This window comes from Ambystoma mexicanum, chromosome 4q (genome assembly GCF_040938575.1).
Source record: "Ambystoma mexicanum isolate Mex_15411 chromosome 4q, UKY_AmexF1_1, whole genome shotgun sequence".
Classification (NCBI taxonomy): domain Eukaryota; kingdom Metazoa; phylum Chordata; class Amphibia; order Caudata; family Ambystomatidae; genus Ambystoma; species Ambystoma mexicanum.
The window spans coordinates 969,079,910-969,106,797 of record NC_090928.1 but is presented as its reverse complement, the minus strand read 5'-3'; the positions used below and the strand labels follow the sequence as shown (position 1 = coordinate 969,106,797).

Below are 26,888 nucleotides of genomic sequence, written 5' to 3'. Positions count from 1 at the left end.
CGTTATACTCTTTATTTCTACCAACCTACTCATCGTGCACTGCCCCTCTATTCACACGCATGCAATAGTCACCTCCTACACACCTAAGCCCTACACATACACCATGACATGCATCAACCCATACCTGAACGACCCTGCCCTCTGGCTTCATCATTTCGCCACTAGGCCAACACCCAACCAACCTTGTTCTACCTCCTTCAGAAATCTCAGACTGAGATCTAGATGTATCTCTACTAAATGGTGATCTTATCCTAAGGCTAATAGTAACACACCAACATATCAGGTTACTGCCAATAATACTACTCATGCCAAACCTACATCTAATCATCCTAGTACCTCCCTTAGAAACCTAAGATTAGGTGCTAGACTATGCCCACAAACCTCTCACCTACTTAAGGCCTGCAAATACGCGTTGATTCACGCTATTCCCTCCAACATGGCCATGGTTGTAGATGACACACCTGTCCCCATTGCTACAACTGTCGCCCTCCCACCTATGCATAAAACAAACACCAAAGACACCACCATCAAAGTAGCCCTTATCAATGCAAGATCCCTCCCAGCCCATGCACTAGATATCGCAGACTTCATAACGTCTGAAGACCTTGACTTCCTTGCTGTCACTGAAACGTGGTTACACGCAGCATCAGGTCCTATTGCCATCCCAGACAACTACGCCATCATTAGATCCGATAGAAACACTAATCAAGCAAAAGGAGTTGGAATTGCATTCATCTTCAAGAACTCTATTGATATTAGAGCCATTCCTAACCTCCATATCCCTTCTGCTGAATCACTATCTATCAAACTACCACTATCGCCTAACCATACGGCCACAGTACATCTTATTTACCGGCCACCGGGACCCATCTCCACCTTCTCGGAGGACATCACAACACTACTTAACGCCAAACCCAACTCCCAAAGCATAATACTTAGACTTTAATCTCGGTTTCAAAGACCCTCCAGACACTAATGCCCTTAAACTAGCCAGTACACTATCAGATCCTGGCTATATCCATCATATTCAAGAGCCTACACACAACAAAGGTCAAACCCATGACTGGCTTGCAAACCTCAGTTGCTCAACTAATCTGATCTCTATCACACCCTGCATTTGGTCAGATCATTACAAAAAATGTTTTTCTATTACAACTACCCCACACATGCACATATACGCAATAATACGGATATCACAACAGATAAACTCCTCCCACTTATTCTCCCACTCCTTAATAACACATCTCCAGCCCACTCAGATCCAACTGTTCTTGTGGAGCTATACAATCACTCCATCCTGAAAGCATTAAACTCGATAGCACCTCTAAAAGTGCGTAAACCTAAACCACGATCTCACCTTAACTCTTGGTTTACACCACAACTACACGAGAAGCGCAAAGCCAAGAGAAATGTGGAAGCACATTGGAAAAACTGCCTTTCGGAAGCCAACAATATTACCCTGTCTACAGCCGCCGCTAATTGCAAAGAAGCTATTATGCTAGCCAAAAAAGACACCTATAACAAACGTATCATACAAGCTGAATCTAATACTAAAGAACTATTCAATAATCTCAAGGAAGTGGAATCGCCTATTGCCCCCACTGACAAGTGTATCACAGATGCCTTATGGTGCACCAACATCCAAAAGGCACTCCTCGATAAAATGTCAATGCTACAAACTAAAATCAATTCTAAAAAATGTAACCTACTCTCAGATCCAGATTCCAAACCTCCATTATTTAATATTACCACAGCTGAGCCCACTCTCAAGCCATTTAGCTTCTCACCACTGTCCACGTGGGAAGTCGAAAATATCATCAGGAAGCTCAAACTGTCCAACTGTCAGGGTGACCTGTGTCCAGCACCGATCATTCAAGCAGCCGCACACAACCTCGCTCCTTTCATTACTAATTTTATCAACTCCTCCTTTAAAACAGGAATTGTGCCAGACAATCTAAAAGATGCTTGGGTCATCCCGTTAATCAAAAAACCCACCCTCGACCCTAGTAACTCTTCCAACTACAGGCCTATTACAACTGTGCCTTTCTTACTAAAAATATTGGACTGGCAGCCTACCTGCAAATTCATGCTTATCTAGAAACTCACAACCTCCTGGGCCTTAGGCAATCTGGTTTCCGCCCGAGACCCGGTACGGCCCTGATTGACCTTAACACAAATCCAAGACATAAAAGATAATGGAAAACTAGCCCTCCTGCTACTGCTAGATTTATCGGCGTTTTTGATTTAGTTAATCACCAAACACTCTGCCACCATCTGAAAATCGCTGCCACTTTTCTGACACAGCCACATCCTGGATTAAATCCTTTCTGGCAAACAGAACTATGTGGGTTTTCTCACCCTCTGCATCAGCGGAACCCTCACCAGTACTCTGTGGGGTCCAGCAAGGGTTGTGCGTCTCACCCACCCTCTATAATCTCTTCACAAAGCCTCTCTTAGTCATTCTTGACCATTTGGGTGTCTCGTCTACCAAATACGCTGACGACACCCAGATTCTCATCCCCATCACAGGAGACCACGTAATAGACACCAAAGCCCTCAACGAAATCTACTCAGTTATCCAAGCCTGGATGGCACATCATGGACTCTCTCTAAATGATGAGAAAACCGAGTTACTCATCCTTAGATCTCACCCTCGACTTAATAAATTAGACACTTCCTTCAACTCCATCATTGCGGGCAACACCATCTTGGTATCTAAAAACGCCAAAACCTTGGGTATTTACCTTGATGCTACTCTCTCCGTCACTAGACAAACTAATGCGGTAGTCGCATCATCAGCTTACACGTACAAATTAATTACTGCATGCAGGCCATTCCTCACAACTCCCAATTGAATTACTCTTGCCAGAACCTTAGTTATGGCAAAGATTGATTATTGTAACACCCTCTACTTAGGGACCATCCAGAAAAATATTAATAAACTCCAAGTAACTCAAAATAATGCCATCATGGCTACCCTCAACATTCCGAAGAAACTCCACATATCAGACACAAGACGCAACCTTCAGTGGTTGTCGGTAGATCATCGAATCTCCCTTAACGCTTGCTCTAACCCATGAAGCAAGGGCGAATCTTGCACCAGCCTACATCTCCAACAGACTCTCCCCACACATATCCACAAAGCCTCTCAGAACCTCTCAAATCCACACCATGTCCATGCCCAGATTAAAGCTTCAAAAATCTGGAGGCTCTAGCTTGCCCGGTCCTGGCGGCCAAGCTCTGGAACACGCTTCCCTTCTCCCTTAGAGCCAAACCATCCTTCCAATTATTTAAGTGCAATACTAAACGCTGGCTCCTGGATCTCGATCTAGCCGGACAGTGAGCATAAGACTCGCCATTTGGGTGGGCTGTACCATAGGAACTCAATCCGGCAGGTCTTCACTTGTATGACTAACTATGCTTGGCGGGAAGTACTAGGACCCCGTTTCGCACGTTCCCCCAGTGTAAAAGTAAATGTGCCTTTTTCTGCTACCTGTGATACATTTCTTACTATTTTGCATCCAATATTGTATATTGCCCTTACACACTGTAATCTATGTAATTTTACTGTATATTTGTGTTAACACTATATTCTGTGTAAGATATGCACCCAGATGCCCCAGGGCCAGGAGCGCTCTATGAATAAAATAAATACAAATACACGGGGAAAGAGAACATATTGGGTAGGGGTAATGATGAGGGCAGTTTAATGAACGTATATACAGATACTGATACTCTGTTCTTGGCCTTAATGTGACTTTTAAATCTTTTGTCTTTGTTCTGATTTAGAGTACAAATCAAAAGGCCTGCAGTGGGTAATAGATGCCACAATTGGCTACCCAAACGCTGACCCTATGGACATTCAAACGTGGATTCTTGGCTACAGGCAACCAATGGTGACGCATGTATATTACAGGTAGAAAGACAACAAATACACATTTCACCACATTAAAGCAGACAATCCTGTTCATATCAATGTTCAATGCTGTTGACACAATTCTGCCAAAATCAGTCTGCATGTAAATGTTTTATCAGCAGGGTGCAAAATTAATAATTAGGGTGGGGTGAGTAAGGAATTGGGGTATAACGATACACGGTAGATCACCGCGGGCTCCTTCAATTAACTACTTCACAACGGTTTACCGAATTGGAGTCTCTTGCAATTTCTGCAATGCACACAGGGGCTGAACTGTCCAGCATGGGTACTCTTCCAACCAGTATGTGGCGTCTGCCAGAGCAGACTTGCTTAGCAGATGTGCACTAGGAAAAGTGACCATGCGTGGCTGTAAAGCACCTCGTGCAGGGCTCCAGACATCAAAGACACGCCCCTCAGCTAGCATCTTCCAGTGAGTGCCCCACAGAGCACAGCTAGCGACAGCAGGTAGAGGCGCTCTGAGGCTCCAGTGAAGATGGCACTCGGAGCAGTGCCCGGTGACCTTAATACCAAGGTATTTATTGAATAAACTTAGTTATTTTAAAAGAGTAAACAAGACTCCTTTGTTTGTCTGAAGCCTCACATGGGTGGCGCCAAAACGTGCCAGGACCGCGGCACGCCTCCGTCCTGCAGTTTTGCATTTGTTTGCAAGGTCCCGGGGCCTTCAGGCGGAGAGGGGGTGCGAGAGGGCAGTGTGTGGCTGTAGAGGAGGATTGCTCCAGGCCCTCGTGATTGATTGTTCAGGGCAGCACTCCTCTGCAGGAGCACATCATCAAAGCCGACTGGTTGCTGCCTTCGCAAACTCGAGCACCTCTCTCTTAAGAGTGTCACATAGTAGCTCGGTGTCAGTACTCCCAGTTATCCCTTCAAATCGGTCTGCCCCCCCCCCCCGTGTAGTACTCCATGGAGTCACTGTCTGTGTTCCCCTTTTCTTTTGGCTCTTCATCTGTTCCCCACGAGCCCCACGGAGCCCGTCTGAAGCAGCACAAGCCATGAACCATGGCAAACCCTACAGACTCTGGGGAACAGACATTGCATGGGGCCTTAAGAGCCATCACGTTTATGTGTGGAGAGGGATAATTTAACCCAGCAACACTCGGTTAGTCGTGCGATTTTAACTGCAGGCATGACTGGCGTGGGGAGAGTAATGGTACAGGGCCGAACAAACGTCTAAGTGCATACAATGTATGTAAAGCGACCGGTTTACTTGATATTTAATAAAACCTTCACAAATGCCATAGTTCATGGTAACACTAAAGTGAGGTAGGTTTGTGTTCCTTATTTTACTTTCCAGAGACTTTATTTTTCGAACAGTTCGGTTTTTTGCCAGACGCTTTTTCCCTGAGGATCTCATCACGACATATTTGCAGCATTTCTTTAGTCTTACATTTCGGCTGATCACAGTGGTTGACGTTTCATTTTGACACTATTTTTCTGAATATTTTGAGGGTTGTTCCATCAGAAAATGTTTTTAATAAAAGTATATTGTGCTTTAGATTTCAGAATGAAGGCGTTGACCGCGGGGTTCTTCTAGCCTGGCTTCAGAGAAGATCAGATTTCTGCAGTCTGCAACACTGGTTTTGCAAAATTAATTGTTGAGCAAGATTCTCCCTTTTCTACCAGCCGACTGGTAGTTAGTTACCTGAGCGATCTTGGGATCACTGGATTACTGCAATTCGGTTTACCTAGGACAGCCGATGTATTAGTTGCAGAGCGGTTGCAGGTTCTCCAAAGGTCTGCGCGCAGCTGGCTTTGGACGCACCAAGACATACTCCCTCTGCGGCAGCTTCACTACTGTCTGCCTGCGAAAGCCTGAGTTCATTTTAAGATCTTGTGCATTTCTCTCACCGGGCTCTTCATAACACAGGGGCAGTTTACCTGAAGACTAAACTGGAGCAATATCCGCCTACCAGGCGTCTCCGTAAGTGCTACTAAAAGTTCCACGGTATCAGAGAGCCCAGATATGGGGTGGGGGGGGGGGGGCGTTGAGCCTTTACGGTACTTGGCTCCCCCCCCGCCACCTTGTGGATGATGCTACCTGCTTCGCGCGAGATCCGAGATCTCCATTTTCAAAAGGTGCTGAAGACTCTGGTAACACAGCAGGGTTGTCCTTTTTTCTCAGCGTCTGGATGCCTGCGGACCCTCGTTTGCGTGCTATAAATATGGCACATTGCTGCAGGTATAGAGGGCTTGTCTTTTCCCCTTTTGTTCTCGTGTAGTTGTTAGTCAAGAGTAATAAATGCAGAGCAGCCCAGCAGGCCTGTAATTGTATCTATTTTGGCAGCGCATACCTGCTTTGTTTGGGTTGCGTTTGCTGGGTAATCGTCTCTCTAGCAGCCTGGCCAGTGCCTGATGAGTAAAGCAAGTGTTGCTTGGTCTGCGAACGTATGGTAGAATAGCAAAAATATAGTTGCAACCAAACCTTCAGCAAATCCGATTGCACCGACTCCCCTGTTGGAACTGCTCTTCTCAGAGTTGTTTCTTTTTGTTGAACATGCACCATCTAAATAAGCATACTGTATTTATTCAGCGAAACCAGCTGTTAAGTACTATTGAATACAGATTGTGGTGCAAAGGATGGCACTTGCCAATGGGCAGTGATTTTGTGCAAAACTCAAACAAATCGGAATGGGTCTTGCCCGACAGATCAGCATAATTTCAGTGCACATGGCAGTGGCTTTGTGAGTCTGACATTCCGATTCAACCTTGCAAATTCCTGTATGCCATTGATATAAAACCATACGTTAGCATTTTATGCAGTGCATGTGACTTATTCTTAACCGTTGCGTCAGATTTGGAGAGAATTGCTAGCTGCCCCTTTGCCCTCATTTGCACAATGCACCTCCTTACTCTTTGCCTTTTCAACTTGCGACTTGATAAAAGTAAGGGCTGTGGGCCTGGTATGTAATCATACTACAAATACAGCTGTTGTGCCTCGATAGGTCTGGTAGCCTCTGCAAAACATGCTAGCCACCGTCTGTGAACGGCAGGCACTTTAGTTATCGTTAGGCAATGTATTTGTGATCCTATTATCAACCTCGGGAGAATTAATGGCGCTGTGACGTGCAGGCTGACTCCATGATTGATGCTTGCCATCATTTTCCTGAGCTATCTGCACGGCTTTCCACCGAGGGCATAACTATGTGACGGCTTATGCAGCAGTTACAGCGGCACGTTGCAACGGCCAATACTGGTTGTGCACCTATACATTAGTGTTCAAGTTTTGGTGTGCAGTCACTTTCATCCCCTTGTTATGCACAGCCCTTCATTCCCAAATGGGGCGAGTGAATTGTATGTGTGGCTAGTAGCTTCAGACTTCACATTTTACAACCTGGTATTAGTTTTTGCTTAGGCTGGATGATGGCATGTTTTTGTTGCCCCAGAATTAAGACTTTATTAAGCACACTTTTAGACGTCGTATCCGGAGAAAAATGTGTCCCTTTGCAATAAAAAGGACCTTGCTACATCTATAGTGGTATCCAAGCTAGCCCATTGCAACAGTACATTACATGTCTTGTTCGCTTAGTGCTATGTTTTGTTGCATTATGTACCCATCAGTAATGTCATGGATGGCCACATGTGATGTCATGGGTAGCATCCTGAGCAGTGCACCGCAGTGCACGCAGTGCCAGTTATGACTTCTTTAGGAAGTATAAACAGTGACCCTTTCACTGCAAGCATAATGTCTCTTTAGCACATATGAAATATCAGTGAAAATAACTTTTTTGTAAAAAAAAAAATGTATTTGAGATCTCGACCATAGCACCCCTTTATTAAAGTTAAGCAGAAATGCAACAAAAAAACAAATCTGTGCAGTATCCTGGTTCACCCTGTTGGATACCCTGTGCGTGTACACATCAAACTTCTGTCCTCTCATTATTACCAGCAACAGTAGTTTCTGCCCTGATCAAAACCACAGATTCTGGTCAAGTAATTGGAGTTTGTTTGTGAAGGATTGTCATCTGGCAAGTGTGCAGAAGCCCTGACTTTTTTGATTTGTATTAAATATAAAATGTCACAGGTAGTTCTCTCTGAGAGGGTGGTCTGCAGACCAGAAGCCCCCTCTCCACAAACCCATTACCAAAAGCGTAATTTACCCCTGTGCCCTGCTTAATCAGTATCCTGATCTGCAGTGCCGCCTGCTCCCCGGTAGCAAAGAGCAGGTTCTGTGGCCACAGGTGCCTTCGATCAGCTGCAATGACGGCCAAGGATTTGCAGCATAGGGGCTGCGTTTGAAATGCATCCCTGTTCCCAAAACCACATAACTGAGAATTACTGGTGGCCGTTGTAAACTATGAACATAAGATATGCCTGGGTTTAAGGTATGGAGGTTAATATCTCTCATATTTTTCCAGGCCACATACAATTGATATCACACATTTCAGCCCTATGAGCCCAGCTGGGAAGGGATATGTATATTCTGGTCAGACATCCTGGCCCGGCCCGCCTGCAGAGCAGAAGACTGAATGGCTGAGCTTGGCCTTTGGTCTTTTTGTGGGTTCTGGTAATGCCTCTCATCGGCCTGACAGCCAACACTGTCCTCAAAACCAGCATCAAAGGGCACACCTATCCCAACAGGACTAGCTTCACACCAAGGTGCTGCATACCAAAATGGACTTTGATGCTACTGACAAGGGAAGGGACGGAGTTAGTTTAGACGGAGGGAACTCGGTACAGTTGGGAGAAGATTTCCTCATCTTGTTTTCTCTCGAACTCTTTCCTTCCTGTCCCCTCCACTTCCTTTAACACAAAGCACTCTGAGTGTGATAAAGAAGGCAGTGACCGCTTGTCTCAAAAACAGGGATTGTACCCCTAAAGCACGCTTGCTGTAGTTCAATCACCTGTGGACATGTGCCTTTTAAAATAAGGGGTCCTTTTTTGATTTACTCATGAACAAACACCGGAGGAAGAGTTCATTTTGCCTCTTTGCAGAATTGAGATTTCCAAAGCTCCCAACCACTGAGGTGAAGAAGCAGCCAAAGCCAGAAGCGAGTTCTGCTCCCTTCCCACTCCCGGGGCACATTAGGGGTTACTCTTGCAGAGGGCCAAGACCTGACACTCTGCACCACTCCTCCCTAGGTTGGGAGATTGGTGCAAAACCTGAAAGGACTCGTCCTGTCCTAGACACTGGCGCGTCTCGCATCTGTAGGACCAAATCTGCCAAAGCTCCCTGTTCTGCTGCATCAAACCAACGGACCCGCATTTGAACTGTGTTAACTGCAATCAAACCAGAGTGACTCGCTAGTGCTGCTTTTGGCACTCCATCAAACTTACTACTGTTACATCACACCTGTCAAACCAACTCACCGCTGCGCTGTGCAAAGCTAAGCATGTCACCAGTTTGGGTTGAAAAACTTGCTCGCTGCTGTGGACCCAACTTGTACCATGGCTTCTTAGAGCCCTGCATTGGAACCCCAAAGTCTTCACGTTGACCCGACAGATGTTGAATTGAACCACTGGAGCATCGCATCACACGCTGACCCGAACAAACTGTTAGCAACGTTTTGAACCTCCACTATTTCCGATCCGACCTGATGAACCATCCAAACTGTACAACCTGAATGCAGCACTCAAAATGCTCAGAGCTCCCGTTTCGAATATACTAGATGCCATTGATTCCTGTAATAACCTTTTAATAACCAAAAATAGTTCCTATTCTTATTTCTGGTGCGGAATCTAGATCATGAAAAACAGGCATTTTGGTCAAGAATGGAAGGCATCTTTTGGACGTCTGTTTTGCATCTGCCTCAATCCACGCCTTGATGTGCTATTCGGCACAAACTCGGACTAGTCTCCTTTTATGTTAGGTATAAGTGGACATTGATCTCACTTTACAGGAAGTATCTCTTACCCTCTAAGGGAAACTCTATCCTTAACACGGTTTCAAGTTATGTAAATAAAACAAATTTTGGAGGATAAAACTTCAGGATTCTTTAAAAATGGCTGACTGATCCGAATAGAGCAAAACAATAATTATGGTTAGGAGACTAGATCAAAACAAGAGAATGTTGCACCAAACTCCATCATTAAAGATCAAGCATTTAAGCAAAAAACTCTGAATGAAGCTGAACCATATGTTAAGGTGTTCCCAAATCCTAAAACAAGAGCGTTGTATATGAGATGCAGACTAAATCTGTGGTACACAAAAGATGTCCTTCAAAGAGGTAAATAAATTACAAAAGAAGACAATGGGCCTGATCACGACTTCAGCGATAACCCTTAAATCCGGCGGTAGCGCTAATACCGCCAGATTTAAGGGTCCGCCGAATCAGGGCTTTGGCGGATTTCGCCCCAGGTCTGAGCAGGGGGGAAATCCGCCGAAAATGTTCGCTATTACCACCGGCGGGAAATCCGCCGGCGGTAAGAGCGCGAAAATTCCCCATTGAGCCCAATGGTGAATGGGGCATTCCCGAATGGGCTCAATGGGGAATGGGGAGTTACTTTACCGCCGAACTCGTGATCTGGCGCTATTAGCGCCGGGGAGTTCGGCGGTAGGGCTATTACCGCCGGCGGTAATACCGCCGGCAGGAACGGCCAAGTCATGATCAGCCCCAATGTCTGCAGATACTGCCTGAACATCAGTCAACCAGAGACCATTAAACACCTGATCTCTGAATGTCCTACACTCTGTGATGTAAGAACAAAACATTTCTTTCGTTTGTTTAAAGATTATCGTATAACCACTGTTGAAACCCTCTGGAGAGCACTGTTTGATCCGCATAGAAGTTCTACTAATATAGCCATTGTTAATTCCTGCAAACTTTGAATACATCTTGATGATTATCTTGGTTGCTAACACCTAAATCTAGTGTTTTCACTGCTGAATGATGACTGGAGATGAGAGATGTCTGCATTCCTACCTTGATAATTGTAATAGCGAAGTGTTTTTGATCACAAAATATGTTATGAATTCTTTCAAACAAAATTGATATTTTTATAAGCTTATGTTATCCTGTGCACATTGATTTTAAATGTATATAAGCTCTACTGTTTTATTTGTAAAAAGGAATTGTATTATGTGATGTAACATCTGAAAGGCTGTAATTCAGCTATAACAAATAAAAATTAAAAAAAGAAAAAGACTAGATGCTAGTCTCGTTGCTTGACTCTCTGCGCGATTCGTGGCACCTGAACCTCGTTTGACCCGCACAACTAGAACTCTGCTCGATGCTGTGGAACCACGTAAGAACAGCAGAAAGGTACTACTGACCCATAACTACGTCATGTCCTTTGGGCCCTAGAGACTCGTTAGGTCACTTTTGCACTGTTTCCACTGAATATATCCTTTTTGAACTCTTTGGTTGATTGCCTTTGTACCCCTGTTTTCATTACCCAGAGAGCTGCATCCTTATGTCTATTGCATATTATGTGTTCTTTCTTACAGGGGTAGGTTTGTATAGTTTTATAATAGGTATTTGTGCATTGTTGTGTTTAAAGTATAAATATTTTTATAGAACTTTCATTGGACATTCCTTTATTTTGGGCTGTTCTACTTTGGGTTACTACTGGTTCACATTCACACACCGTATAGCCTGTATAGCCTTTCCTCAGCGTAAGTTGCTGCAAAAGGCAAAGGAAGTATTTCGAAGGGATTGTGTCCTCCGACGTATTCCTCATCTTAGATATCTCCTTCCAGCTCTGCTGGCCTCGGAAAATTTTTTCTCTCTAGAGGGCGCTGCGCGTCGACGTCCTCCGAGTCGATGTCCTTCGACAGCCGCTGTATCGACCCCGATGTCATCCTGCCTATAACGGCCGTGTGCAGCGTCCGTTGCTCAGTTCCGTTTTTCCGCGCTTACTCAGTGCCTCGGAATACCGTTGCTCAGCTCTTAGTCAGATTAATCCTATTTACCTCGAGTTATTCGATCCGTACTCGATGGCTTCCTCGTCGGAACCGACAACTCCTCGATCCGGCTTCAAGAAATGTCGAGATTGTGGGAAAAAGATGTCATTGACCGATCCTCACAGAATTTGTCTGTGGTGTTTGGGAGCTGAACACCATTGTTCGGAATGCGAGGACCTTATGTCCATGACAGCTAAGGCCCTGAAGGAGCGTAGGGGGAAGCTGGAGAAAGGTAAGACTTTTAAAGCTTCTACTCGTCACCATTCGCACTCCAGGTCTCGGAGTGGGTCTCATCACTCCTAGAGATCGAAGCACTCGAAGAGGAGACGTCGAAGATCCCCTTCTCTGTCTTCCTCTTCCTCTGTTTCGCCAAAAAGAATCCCTTGCCCCACGAAACATAGTTCCCGGGCTGAATGGGAGGAATTCCGAAAAAATATGATGAGCGTCTTCGAGAAAGCGGCCTCGACCCCCTCGAAGACTGCCGAGAGCGATGCTCTGGTCGAAAGACCCGAAGGTCAAAAACGCCACGAGTCGCAGTACCTGGCGAAAGAAACCTCTCGAGCGCGTCTCGAACCCTCGAGCAGGACTATGACCTCCAAACCTTCCTCGAAGGTTCCGTCGACGAAGGTTCCGTCGAGGTCGATGTCTTCAACGCCGTTGTCGAAGGGACCTTCGACACACGGGTCTGTCGACTCGACGCCAGCTTCGACACCAGCGTCGACGCCGAGAAAAGTCACGGTTACCACATATCCAGTGACTATCCCCAGGCCCTCGACGTCGATGGCTTCGATATTGTCGAGTAGAATTCCAATTCTGTCGAGGTCTTCGAGGCCTCCGCCTCTGTTTTCGACGCCACGCTCGAAGCCGTCGACGACATCGACGTTTTCGAGGCCAATAATGACAAGTTCGGCACCCTCTGCCTTGGAAATGGGATTTACTCCCTTTATGAGTTCAGAACAATTGAGAACTATATCCTCAATTTTAGAAGAGGGTGATTTGTCTGAACAGGAAGACACATTTGAGTTACAGGGACCTGTAACCCCAGTTAGAGAGGAATTTTCCTCTGAACGGCGCAGGTTAAAGGATCTTCATGATTCTTTACATGAGGCAAGTGGGTTAGACACTTCCCCTGAGGTGGAGTTTCCTAAGCCAGACCCAGGGGAGCATGCTAAAACCCCCTACAGAGCCTTAATGGCCAGGATTACAGAGTTGATGGGGTGGTCTGCACCTTCACAATCTTTCCAACAAGATGACCTCACGGATATTCTTGACAAAGGCCCACAGGAGGATCCTGTGGTGCCTTTTCATAAAGCTCTTCAGAGAAAGATCATGACAAACTGGGAAACCCCAGATGTAGTACCAGCAGTAAATAAAAAACTGTCTACAAAGTACAGGGTATCTTCTACAGACCCAGAGTTTTTGTCTAAACACCCATCCCCAGAAAGTCTGGTGGTACAGGCAGCATCCTCTACCGATGTCAAGACGGCTTATCCTACCGTCCCACAGGACAGGGACGATAAAAAATATGATGCTATGGCAAAGAAAGTCTTTTCAGCATGTAGCATGGCGTTAAAATCTGTTAATGCTACTTGCACCCTTGCTAGGTTCAGCCATACACTTTGGGAGTGTGCTTCTACAGCGGCTGACTGCATCCCGGAGGGAGAAGAAAGGGATGCGTTCCTGAATATTATACAGGACGGTAAAGATGCTATGTGCGAATCCCTCCAGACGGGCGTTGATTCGGCTGACAGTATCAGCAGAGCAATGGCGGCAAGTACATCAACCAGGAGATTCGCTTGGTTGAGAAGGTCGGGTTTTGCCCCAGATGTGCAAGCCAGGCTCTTGAACATGCCATTCGATGGCTCTTCTTTGTTCGGGAAAAAGGCGGATGACAGTTTAGAAAAACTGCAAACTTCAAAAGCAGCAGCAAAATCCCTAGGAGCTGCAATCCGTCAGACTCCTTTTCGTCCCACAGGAACCTCTTTCGCTTCTACTCCGCATTCGGAAGAGGTAGAGGACGACCGGCTCAAAGGGGTCAAAGAAGAACTACCCGAGGTGGACGGCGTAGATATTCAAAAGCCGCAGCAACAGCAGGTGCCTCTTTACCATCGGCATCTGCATCAGCCGCCCCAAAACCACTCTGAGGACATCCCTCGCAGGACACCTGTAGGAGGCAGGTTGACTCAACATCTGACGGTATGGCAGGCTATCACGTCAGATGCTTGGGCATTGGAAACAGTTGCCCAAGGTTACTGCCTGCCTTTCCTACGTATACCTCAGTCATCCACCGGGGATCAGCTCTCAGAAAGCTCCAGATCCGCTCCTCTTGCAGGAAATTTGGGACCTGCTAGAGAAAGGTGCCATAGAACCGGTACCTGTAGCGGAGAGGAACAAGGGCTGGTACTCCCCTTACTTTCTCATTCCAAAGAAAGACGGAGGACTGAGACCCATCTTGGACTTGCGAGAATTGAACAAATTCCTCAGAAAAGACAAATTCAAGATGGTCACTCTTTCTCAGATCCTCCAGGCCCTTCAGTTCCAAGACTGGTTGGTATCTCTGGACCTTCAGGACGCTTATTTCCATGTGCCTATCCATCTCAAACACAGGAAATACCTGAGGTTCGCAATTGGCAACTCTCACTATCAATTTCTAGTGTTGCCATTTGGGCTGACCTTCGCCCCGAGGGTCTTCACCAAGTTAATGTCGGTAGTGGCTGCAAGTCTAAGGAGGGAAGGGATTCACGTCTACCCCTACCTGGACGATTGGTTGATCAGGGCTGTTTCTCCGGAACAAGCTCAGATCCAGCTAAATCACTTGTGCCACTTCCTTCACAGACTGGGCTTCTCCCTCAATTTAAAGAAGTCACAAATGATACCATCGCAGAGACTCCAGTTCATAGGAGCGATCCTGGACACTTCCCTGGGAAAAGCCTCGCCACCAGAGTTGAGGGCTCAAGATATTCTACAGATGGTTACCAAGTTCCAACATGCCCAACGTCTCCCAGCCTTCGACTTTTTGAGGTTGCTAGGCCTCATGGCATCCTGCATTTTCCTAGTGCCAGAGGCTCGCCTGAGAATGAGATCCCTCCAGTGGGCACTGAGGACTCAGTGGTTACAATTCTCAGGGAGAATGACAGATCTTCTTCAGGTTCCCGGCAGGGTGGCTCGAGACCTTCAGTGGTGGGCCTGTCAGGAGAACATTCTGAAAGGAGAACAGTTTTGGGAACCCTGGCCGGAGATAACAGTAGTCACGGATGCCTCACTCACGGGGTGGGGAGCCCACGCCAACGACTTGACCATCAGCGGTCGTTGGTCTCCATCGGAGTCCAGACTACACATCAACCTGTTAGAGCTGAGAGCCATCAGACTTGCGCTGAAGGCGTTCCTGCCAGCTGTACAAGGGAAGAACGTCCTGATAATGACGGACAACACGGTGGCCATGCATTACCTCAACAAAAGAGGAGGCATAGGATCACTACCCCTGTGCAGAGAGGCGATGCAGCTCTGGTTTTGGGCAATCCAAGAAGGAATCTCTCTATCGGCAGTTCACCTAGCCGGAGAGAAGAACTTGACAGCGGAGGCTCTGAGCAGGCAGAACACAGTCTCCCACGAGTGGGAGCTAGCTCAGGAAGTCCTTCAAGAGATCTTCGCCCTTTGGGGAACCCCTCAGGTAGATCTGTTCGCCACCAGCCTAAACAGGAAATGCGACCTGTTCTGCTCAAGGGAATTTCCCCCGAGAGGAGCTCTGGAAGACACGCTCATAGTGGACTGGGAGTTTCCGCTTCTGTACGCGTTCCCACTGGTCCCTGTCATTCCTCAAATGATCAGGAGGTTGAGAAGATTCCGGCGAACCATGACCCTAATTGCCCCGGATTGGGCCAGGAGAACGTGGTACCCGGACCTTCTAGACTTGTCCATCTGCCCTCCAATTCGACTTCCACTCAGAGAAAACCTACTCTCACAGAAGGGAGGTCAGGTTCTCCATCCAGACATCAAAACCCTCAACCTTCACGCTTGGCTTCTGAAAGGCTGAGGTACAAGGATTGGGACCTCACTGATGATGTTATGGAGGTGTTGCTTTCGGCAAGGAGGCCAGCAACAAAGTCTTTATACGGCTGCCGTTGGAACAGATTTTGCAGCTGGTGTAGAGAACAGAATATCGACCCTTTTTCATGTGGTACACCAATGGTTTTGTCCTTCCTATTATATTTGGCAAATTCAGGCCTTCAAGTTGGCACCATTAAGGGCTATCTCGCAGCGCTATCCATCTTTAAGCGTACTGTGGAAGAACCATCCTATTTCAAATTACCCTTGGTAATACAGTTTCTAAAGGGGTTAACCAATGTTTATCCCCCAAGACCATTCCAAGTTCCCCTATGGTATTTAAACTTAGTACTAACTTTCCTGATGGGTACACCTTTCGAACCTCTCCATTCTTGTTCGTTAAGATTCCTTACCCTTAAAACTGTTTTATTAATAGCACTTACATCTGCTAGAAGGGTGAGCGAATTACAAGCTCTTTCTTGTAAACCCCCTCATACTATATTTCACAAAGACAAAGTTGTCCTGCAAGTGAAGCCTAATTTCCTCCCAAAGGTGGTTTCTGAATTCCATATCACTCAGAAGATTACCCTACCATCTTTCTATCCTCCTCCTCATCCGGGGAAAGAGGAAGAGAGGTTACACAGGCTAGACCCTAGGAGGGCTTTAAGTTTTTACATTAGTAGACCAGCCAGGATAAGACAGGCAGACCAGCTGTTTGTAGGTTACGCAGGTCACAAGCTGGGGTTACCAATAACTAAGCAGACCATTTCCAGATGGATCATTCTAGCCATTCTGGAATGTTATAAACTGGCAGGGAAAGAGCCCCCTCAAAACCTTAGGGCTCATTCGACCAAAGGTATTGCAGCTTCATCGGCCCTCAAAAGAGGCGTGCCGGTTAAAGACATATGTGCGGCCGCTACGTGGTCGTCTGTCCATACCTTTACACGTTTTTACAATCTGGATTCCTCCTCCAGTCAAGAGACTAGGTTTGGAAGGGCTGTACTGCATTCTATTCATCAATAGAAGACAGCGTGAAGTCAGTACTCCCTCCTCCGATAATAGAATACTGCTATGGGAGCCTATCTAAGATGAGGAATACGTCGGAGGACACAATCCCTTCGAAGAACAAGTTACTTCTTACCTTGTAACGTTCTTTCGATGGGATGTTCCTCCGACGTATTCCTCATCGACCCTCCCATCCATCCCCGCAGTTCTACTTCCCTTGTTGTTGCAGATTACGCTCCTTCAGGGTGATTAGTTAGTCCAGAAAGTATTATTGTGGGCTACAAAACGGAACTGATCAACGGACGCTGCGCGCGGCCTTTATAGGCAGGATGACGTTGGCGTCGATACGGCGGCTGTCGAAGGACATCGATTCGGAGGATGTCGACGCGCAGGGCCCTCTAGAGAGAAAAAAATTTCCGAGGCCAGCAGAGCTGGAAGGAGATATCTAAGATGAGGAATACGTCGGAGGAACATCCCATCGAAAGAACGTTACAAGGTAAGAAGTAACTTGTTCATCTCTTGGATGTGCCTGTTTTATCTCGATGATTGGCATTAACGGGTTAGCCACTACTCACCCTTGTACACCAGCAGAACAGAAGTAATTTCATCGTAATGCTCATTCTGGACACACAGTGATTGATTAGGGGCTATATGGAATGTGTTTCCGACGGGGCTCATCAGTTGTTACATGAGGGTTCATCTCAAGTTCTCAAAGACTTGGAGCTCAGTCAGAGCCAGCTTGCCGAGATCTACTAACCACCCGCTGACTCCCACAACCTGTCTTGGCCATGCAAACCATTGCTTTTCTATTTTAACCCGAAACCAAAGCCAGATCTACAGATGTGTAACTTTCTCCCCTTTGAACCGGACAGGATCATTTATGGTAAATACTATAAATGATCCTGTTTTGAAAAGGCTAGCATGTTCCATATGACTGAACCTGGATACATGTTCAAATAAGGCACCTGGGATCTTTCAAAAGTGCCAATGATCACGTGTTTTGCAGTGAGCACTCTAGAAATCAGCATACACCTATCTGACTTGTTGGCAAATGCTTGTGTAACTTTTCAGTCCTATACTATAAGAACAAAGTTAACTTTCTTGCATGTGTGCCTTGGGCACAGTGATAAGCAATAGCCTAGTACATCTTGTGTAAAGCATTTGGTGGCCCAGTGCAGTTGAATTGTCTATTTCAACCCAGGCTTCCTGCACTCTATTCTAGTAACTGCACAAATTCTACCGCATGTTTGCTGCATTTTCATTTAGTTAGTGGTTCATCGGTCTTGGTTTGTACAGTTCCCACACCTTGTTTCCAAGAGTTATTTATGCAGGATGGTGATAGTTTTCCCAAAAGAATCAAGCCTCAGAGTTACCTTTTAATGCTTAGGTCACAGTAAGTTGTTTGTTTTCTGCGCACCTCTCTTTTGGATCCTTAACTAGTATGCTGCATTGCAGCAGTAGCTCTAGGGCTATGGGACGATCGTCCCCAATTTCCTTAAGAAACTAAAGCTTGTGGTCCTTGAAAATGTACCCCAGTTTAACAATGTCCTACCTCTATGCTAATGCGTTTGTTTTACCAGTAGCGGATGCTTTGGCAGAGCAGGTAGCACTTATGCTCCTGCAGTTCCACGTACGAAACTTGCACTCCAAAACTCAAAATATTTTACCTGATGCAACATATCTGGGTTATCCTTGGACTTAAAGATGAATGGAATGTTGTTCCGTTTTCCAAATCTTAGAAAGAGGGAGGGAGAGAGAGAAAGAGAGAGAGAGAGAGAAGGGGGATATATATATATATATATATATATATATATATATATATATATCAGAAAGGCATTTCCTGTGAGGAGCAGGATGAATAAGATTCATGCAGTTAGCAAGCTGTCCAACTAAGGTCTATTGCTAGTATGAACTCTGCTCTTTAATGAATACATTCAGAGTTGCTTCCAAAATCTGCACTTGCCGCCAAGGCTGTAATTTTAGAGTGCTGGTGCATTATTCCTAACCGACAAGGCAGACTCGCCTGACCATGAGCCACAATGCAAATAGTAATGCACAACTCTCTACAAGTGTAAAAAAAGAAAAAATAGGCTGCGGTTTCTAAAGTACTTTTTTGTTGTTGGAGGTCCCCCTATTTAATTAGGCTGTTTTAATTCTTTTTTTTTCTTTAGCCTGTTGCAATTACTGGGAAGTGAACAGCAATTGGATATGTTGCCTTTTTTTCTTTTGCATTGGTTGCAGTTCAGACCTGCATTATTTGCTCCCGAGAATTGCTAACCACTTAATTTCTCAAATAGGCAGTGCTACACTTGTCTACTTTTATTTCCAGAGTGGAAACCTGCAAGTAGCGTCACAAGCTAGAGAAGCCCAAATAAAATGGGAGGTGTAAATCTGTGCATTATTAAGGCAAATGGTAAAATTCTTTTCATGCACTTCCCAATTGTCATTAAACGAGTAACCTTTGGAGTAATGATTTCTGAAGTACCTGGGATCAATGGCTGCTATGTTAGACCTACCATCTAATGAATCCGCGCCCATAGTCCCAACAATGCAACACTGTTGGTGCCTATAATAAAAATATTTGCCCTGAACCACCTGCACTTTTTCCAAAATTGCATGATCTATTTTTCATTCTGTAAATAGCCACTCTAGAGTTTTGCTTTTAACATTAGCCCAAGTGGGGTGGTTTTAGCAAATGACTAGGTTTTATTTGTTTTAGAAGTATCCACAGACGGGTATAGTTTGTGTATTCCTTGTGCATTTATTTGCAGATGGTGGCACAACATTTAGATCTCCACGTCTTACTTCGGCTGTATGGCATGTTGTTTCCATGTTACTTAATAATAGTGGAAGTGTGTGTATGTATACAGTCTTTAGAAGAGCAGAGCAGAACAGGAGAGGCCTCCAGGAGGCGCATGGAGGAAAGCTAACCTTTACGTTCGCTCCGAGCCAACAGGAAGCAAAGGGAGGTTGAGACTTCCCTTCAAGCCCTTAGAAAGTGATTTCTCTGGTGGCCCCCGGGGCGCACCCTTTCCAACTTTGGAGCAAATCGAAGCTGGAAAGGCGCGGCTAACTGTAGGTAAATCGGAGGCGGGAGAGATGGAGAACACTGGCACGGAGCTGTGATTCAAGAAAGGGCACGCGTGCAGGGGACTGGAGGCTCCAGGAGAGATCTGTGTGGGACCACTTGACCCGCCCGCTCCGGGGGCCTGGGGCATCTCATCTCTAATTACAACACCAGGAGGTGGCCAGAGGAGCCCAGCAAAGACAGCAGCTTTGTTGCATCGAAGGCACTGGATTGCCAAGGATAGGGCAGCACAGGTGGAAGAGCCGGGGCTTCGGCCTTTGGTGTCCCTTGTGTGGGGGGCTGGGAGGCTCCCTCCAGAGAGGTCCCACAGAGTGGGGAGACACGCGGGCCCAGGGGTGAGTGATTGCAGCGCCCCCTGCCCACAGGACGAGTGACTTTTGATTGTGGCCCCTGGAGCTTTCTTCTGTCCGGTGCCTTTGGGTGCTCCGGGGGACCCCCAATGGAGGCCTGAAGAGAAAGCTGGAGCCAGGGGCTGGACAGGAGTGCAGTGCAACCGGCCCCCTGGGGAGGGCGACCAGTGCCCTGGCTGTGCGGTGCCAGTGAGGAGGGGGGGGACACCTCTGGCCTGTAAGAGGTGAAGGCCTAAGGGAGGACTTATGTGATTGACTCTGCCCCCATCCAGTGTCTCGAGTGCTGGCCCTAGGAGCACGAGAGGACACGCTACATTGGAGAGGATCCTCGATGGGCAACTCGGCTGGCCCCACCACAGAGGGAGAAGAAGTGGAGGAGTCTCCCCCACTGCACATGGGGAGTGGGCCCCCGCAAGGAGCCTGGTAGGTGACAGTAGGTCAGCCCTGACTGGTGTTGGGAATGCCTCCCTCCCCCAGACGACATTGGCAAATAAGGGGGAAGAGGTTGACTTCAGGGTGGCCAGAGCCCCCTGGGAGGAGGGGGAGACCCGACCGGAGGCACCAGGGCAACAGCCTAGAGGGAGAATAGCGTGGACCCACAGAGCTTTGGCCACCAGGGCGCCCTGCCCATGGGCTGGAGAGTTTCCTTGCATAGGGTTCAGTTTGTGGGCGGGGAGTGGGCTTGGCCACCTGAGGGCCAACACGGATGGTGACACGGCAGCCACGAAGTCTGACATGGCGGCCCTCATGGAGGAGATAAGGGGAATCCGATCAGCCCTTGACCAGAGGTTGGCCACAATTTACGATGGACTCCTCTCGGTGGAAGACAAGATCCAAGGTATGGAGGCCACTCAGTCCTCGGTGATCACCTTGGAGCTCGAGACGCGGGTGAGGCTGGCTAACCTACAGAGGAGGGAAGCTGAGACCATGCTCAAACTGGACGACATAGAAAATAGGGAACGCTGTATAACCTACGTTTCTTTGGCTTCCCAGAAAGAGAGGGGGAAACGTAGGGCGACATCAAAAGAGCCATCTGGAAGGTGCTTTGCACGCTTTTCGTTGACTCCATGGATGAACCTACCACTGATTGGGCTCATCGAGCGGGGGGTGGTTCCAGGGGGCCACGCTCGGAGCTGGTGCACTTCCATTATTATAAACGGAGGACAAAGATCCTGGAGCGGGCTAGGAAGGAAGGCCAAACGAACTACGGCAAAGCTCAGATCACCAACTTTCGGCTCTCGTCCTCACAAGGAGAAGAATGTGCAGCCCGCACACTAAGTGGCTGACAGACAATGGGGTGTGATACCGATGGGGGTTCCCTTTCTCCCTGAAGTTTGAATATGATGGCCAGAATTACTGGCTGGGGATGGAGGGCGACATAAATTGAGTATCTGAAGAATTTATGGGCGACTCGCGGCATCAAGCTCAGGAGGGATCGCTGATCCACGGGCTCAGCCTGCAGGCACCAGACAGAATTATACATGAGGTGGGAGGGGGCAAGTGAGTATCTCTGCGGAGAGCGGGGGTTGAACGAAATATCGTATTGAGTTTTCTTGTGAGTGGGGGCTAAAGAAGAGTGAGGTGTGTGTTTAGTGAGTCCTGTTGACTCGGGACCATTTTGGTGATCCTATACCGGAAGGCCGTGGGGACACTGGCTGGATTGGATGCAGGGGGCGGGAAGGGGGCAATTGGGTTTAGCACACACCACTACAGAGTGGGAGGGCATGTTGGGTTATTTGTTTAGAGTTTGGGGGAACAGCACTTCACTGGGCTCAACGTTTTCAGCGGCATGGGTCAGCGTGTCTCATGGAGTGATGGTGTCAAGGTGAGGATTGGGAATGGTGTCAGGACCTCTGAGGGTGGTGGGGGTGACCTGGTGATTTGCTCCCTTAATGGAAGAGGGCTTAAGTCTCCTGCTAAAAGATCAATGACCATGTGGGAATTCCGGAGGAACAAGCTAGATCTCTTAATGGTACAAGAGATGCACTGGCAGAGGGGGAGGGAACCACACCTCGGGCCAGGATGGGGAGGGGAGGTTTTCATGGCCTCCAGCGAGGAGAAAAAGGGTGGAGTGGCAATTGTACTCTCGGCCTGGCTGGGACTGGTGGTGGATATGGGATTCAGAGGGACCAGGGAGGCGGGGGGGGGGCATTCTTATTCATTAAGGGATCCCCGCATGGCGAAAGGATGACTGTGTGTTCGCTCTATGCCCCAAACGTGGGACAGTTGGAATTTTGGGAGGGTGTGAAAAACGACCTGAGGCTCTTTGTGGAGAGCCGATTGGTGGGGGGAGGGGGACTTTAACATGGTTTTAGGCCCGGCCAGAGATCGCAAGAGGGTGAGTGATGGGAGGGGCGACAACCGGACAAAGTACCTCTAGAAGGTTTAGGAAAATTAACCAGGAGGTTGTCCTTACAGACACCCGAGTGGAGGAAGGGGTGGACGATAGACTCTTTACCTTCTTCTCGGCAGTCCACAAATCCTTCTCTAGAATTGACTTGATACTGAGGTGAAGGCCCAAGTTAGAGACTCCTGCGTCATACCGGTCCCATGGTCAGACCATGATATGGTCCAAGTGGTGTTGGGGAACAACCTTAGTCGATGGCCTTCGGGAGGATGGCGCTGCAATGACATTTTACTAAAGGATAGGGATCTCGGACTCCATTATCAGAAATCGGTGACTATTTTGCCTTTAATAACAATGGAGAGGTGGGGGTGCCGACTCTCTGGGAAGGCTTTACGGCCACTTTGCAGGGTGTACTCGTGAGGATAGAAGCCCAGAAAAAGAAAGAATGCAGAGCACAAGAAGAGGATCTAAAGGGAAATATCAAGGAACTGCAGCCAGGGGGCTAAGGGGGTGCCTGCCTTACACCATGTAGGATAGCTAAATTGCAGATTTATAGGGCGAAACTCAAGGCCATTCTAGTTCAGGCCACAGAAAAGCAGTTGTTTTACCTAAAGCAGAAATGCCATAAGTAGTGGGGGAATTGGGGAGGGGGGGTGCAGAGGAAGGCAAAATCCTGGCTTGGAAGCTACGGGAGAAAAAAGGAAAAGTGATTGGGGGTTTATCGGGGGAGAGGGGGACAGGAAGGTGTACGATCCGGTGGCAATAGGGAAGCAATTTGCCAACTGCTTTAAAAATCACTACACATCTGAATTTACTGGCAAGGATGAACAGATGGGCGCATTCCTTGACCGTCTGTCCCTTCCGGGCATACTAAGGGGAGAGACTGAACAGCTGGGAGCACCCATCTGAGGAGGAGATTGTACAGACAATTAAGGGGGTGAAGCCAGGAACCACGCCTGGGAGTGATGGGTTCTCTGTTCTGTTTTACAAAAGGTTCAGATTGACGCTAGCCCCATACTTGGCCAGAGTGTTCAACAAGGTATTATCGGTGGGCTTCATGCCAAGCTCAGTGCTGGAGACCACGATAGTCACAATACACAATGAAGGCAGGGACCTGACGAGATGTGCCTCTTACCGCCCAATCCCTCTGCTAAATAATTATGTAAAAATCCTGCCCAAAATCTTGGGCTCCAGACTGGAAACCCTGCAACCGTCCCTGGCTCATGGGGATTAGGTGGGTTTACAAGGGAGAGCGGGTTCTCAAACAATATCCGAAAGATCATCAACCGTATGCACCAGGTTTACACCCAAGGGAACTATGCCAGCCTGATCTCTATTGACTCGGAAAAGGCCTTTGCCAGGGTGGAGGGACCTTTTATGAATTTGATGCTGGGGAGGATGGGCCTGGTTCCGTTTTTTTCTTAGATGAGTAGATGCCCTGTATGTGCGGCCCACGGCACAAGTGTGTCAACATCCAGTCTGAGGCGGAGTACAAGACAGAGGTGCCTACTGTCACCACTGTTGTACGCTCTCATGATGGAGACGCTTGCTATCGAGGTCAGGGAGAACCAGGAGATCAAGGCTATACAGAGCAGTGAGGTGGTGTTAAACTGTCCCTCTTTGCAGATGACATTCTGGGATATCTTCGAGGTGAGCTCCTCTCCGCCCAAACTCTTGGAGCAAATTGAGACCTACGGACGCCTTGCAGGCCTGAAAATAAACTTGCACAAATCCAGCTTTCTGCCCATGAGCCCATACTTGGGGATGAGGGTCGAACAGACGCAGACAAAGTATAAGGTGTGATTTTGCTGAGAGACATGGCCAATTTCGACCAAATTCTGGCAAAGATCAAAGAGGACTTTAGAAGGTGGCCGCCCCTCACCCTTTCTTGGTATGGGCGAATGACTTGTGTAAAAATGAACATCCTCCCCCACTTGCTTTATCTGCTTTCTGCCCTTCCAACAAGGCTCCCACCCTCATTCTTCAGTGACTTGAAAGGTGTGCTCTCGAAATTCGTTTAGTAGAACCAAGATGCTGAGAGTGAAATGGGCTACCCTCACGCTCCCATGCGACCAGGGGGGTTTTGGCTTTACCTATTCTATGAGGCTGCTCAGTTAAAGGTTTTGCTGGAGCACTCGAGGGAGGATCAGCAAACGTATTGGACCTACCTGAAATACTTAGTAGTACATCCACTGAAGGTGAGGGATTACCTGTGGCCCCCTTTGGGCACATTCCGGTTTTGGCAATAGAACACCTTACGTTGGGAACTCTGTGGAACCTTTGGAGGGACAGTGGAGCTAATGGAGCATTTTCGTCCTGGCCTCTCCCCTGGCGTTGGTTTGGGGTCCCCGTTCAGTCTTGTGAGGCAAGGGCTGAAGTTGTGTCAATGGTCGGATGAGGGGTTTGAGAGGGTGGGCTAATTGTTTGAGCAGGTCTACTTCAGGAACTTCGAGAAGGTGCAGGAGGGCATGGGACAGGACAGGATTATGAACTTAGTACCTAAGGCTAAAAGGGATATTTAATGGTTCAAAGTGGCTTGCCCTGGTCTCCCGGGATTTCACCCCTTTTGAGAGATGGTTGGATGGCTCTGCGGCCCGAAAGGGCTCCCTTTAAAGCATATACAAATTTTTGGTCTCTACCCTGGAGGTTGGGAGGTACACATTCAAAAGCTTTTGGGTAGCACTCGGTGGAGGACATTACAGACGAGGTCTGGGCTAAGATTTTCCGGATCACGTTCCATGGCAACCTCTTCACCTCTACCATGGAACACAATTATAAGATTCTGCAAGGGTGGTACATGGATCCATTGAAGGTCTTGCGTGTTTCTTGGGGCCTCTCCCATTTGTCCCAGAGGCTGTGGCCGGGTGGGTTCCCTCTCCCACATGTGGTTTTGTTTGTTTATTTATATTGCGCACCAGACCCAGGGCTATCAGGGCGCGGAGGTTACAAGAGGGTTCGAGGCTTAGGTTCCAACAATGGGTTACACATGGCAGATAAAAACATCAAAATCAGAGAATAACAAATGTCAGTGAAGTAGCAGTTACAGATTCAAGTATACAATGTAGAGGTACACAGTGGAGTTGCACAGGAATAAGTAGAGGTACACAGTGGAGTTGCACAGGGCAGATAGAGGAAGCGAGGAATAAAATAGGGCAGTAATGTAACAATTGCAAGTTCTAATATATAGAGTAGAAGTACACGCAGGGCACAATACAGAGGGTCTGAGTAGCAGACACTTTAAAGGTGTTTATAATGTAGTGAAAGGTTATTGGCCTTAGTGGTCAGTTGTCTTGAGCCAGTTAATACAATCCAGTCTAAAATTTGAGTATGGTTGAACCTCTCGAAGATATGTTGGCAGGGAGTTCCAGAGTTTAACTAGTTTGAATCTGGGAGTGGTAAGGCAGTTGGTGTTAGCTAGACGAGTGGGCCTAGTTGAGGTTCTTCTGTGGAATCTCTTGGTGAGATAGGCGCGGTATTGTTCAAAGCTTTGTGGGTAAGTGAGACAGTTTTTAACCAGATTTTATCGTTGGTCGATAACTTATTTTGTCGCCTAATCTCAGAGATATGCTCTCTCCTTGCTATACCAAGCGCCGCTCTAAGGGTGTTATTTTGGAGTGTTAGAAGAATTCAAATATACTTATTGGAACCGATGTGGAGGGCGTTGCAATAGTCCATTTTGGACAGGATGAGTGCTCTGGCCAGGGTAATGCAACTGTTATTGGTGAGAAATGGTTTGCCAGTTCTGATAAATGTACATGTATGTGCGGTGGTGGATGCCATTAAATTAACTTGCTTAGTGAAGGTAAGAGTGGAGTCGAGGTAGAAACCTAGGGACTTTACCTCATTAGCGAGTTTGATTGAGTTACCATCAATTATGAAGGATGTATATTCGTCGCCTAGTTTTTTTAAGATTAGTGGGGGTCCCCAAGATAACAGTTTTGTCATCATTCAGGCATAGCCCCGGAGTTCCATCCATGCCTGATTGATGAGGTACACCCGATTTACCAAGGCCAAATCCTTGTCATAATCCCCAGAAAGTGGAAGGAGAATCCGAGTGTCATCTGCATAGTTAGTGTAGGTGACACCAAGATGGTCCAGATCATCGAAAAGGGGCTTGGTAAATATGCTGTACAGAGTGGGTGAGACACATGATCCCTGGGGTACTTCGCAAGTGATAGGAATGGGGTCGGCCGCTGCTGAGGGAGAGAAGACCCTCATGGTCCTATTGCTTAATAATGATTTCATCCAGACTATAGCCTCCTTGGAAAAGTGCGCAGCTG

The 26,888-nt window shown here is 47.3% G+C and overlaps 1 protein-coding gene across 1 annotated transcript in view; it reads left to right on the top strand.

Moving 5' to 3' along the window:
* LPGAT1 (lysophosphatidylglycerol acyltransferase 1) overlaps window positions 1-26,888 on the top strand; it is a 784,790-nt gene that overhangs the window by 615,029 nt on the left and 142,873 nt on the right. Inside the window, exon 6 of the mRNA XM_069608524.1 lies at window positions 3,790-3,916. Coding sequence (XP_069464625.1) covers window positions 3,790-3,916 — 127 coding nt within the window. The remainder of the gene's footprint in view (window positions 1-3,789; window positions 3,917-26,888) is intronic.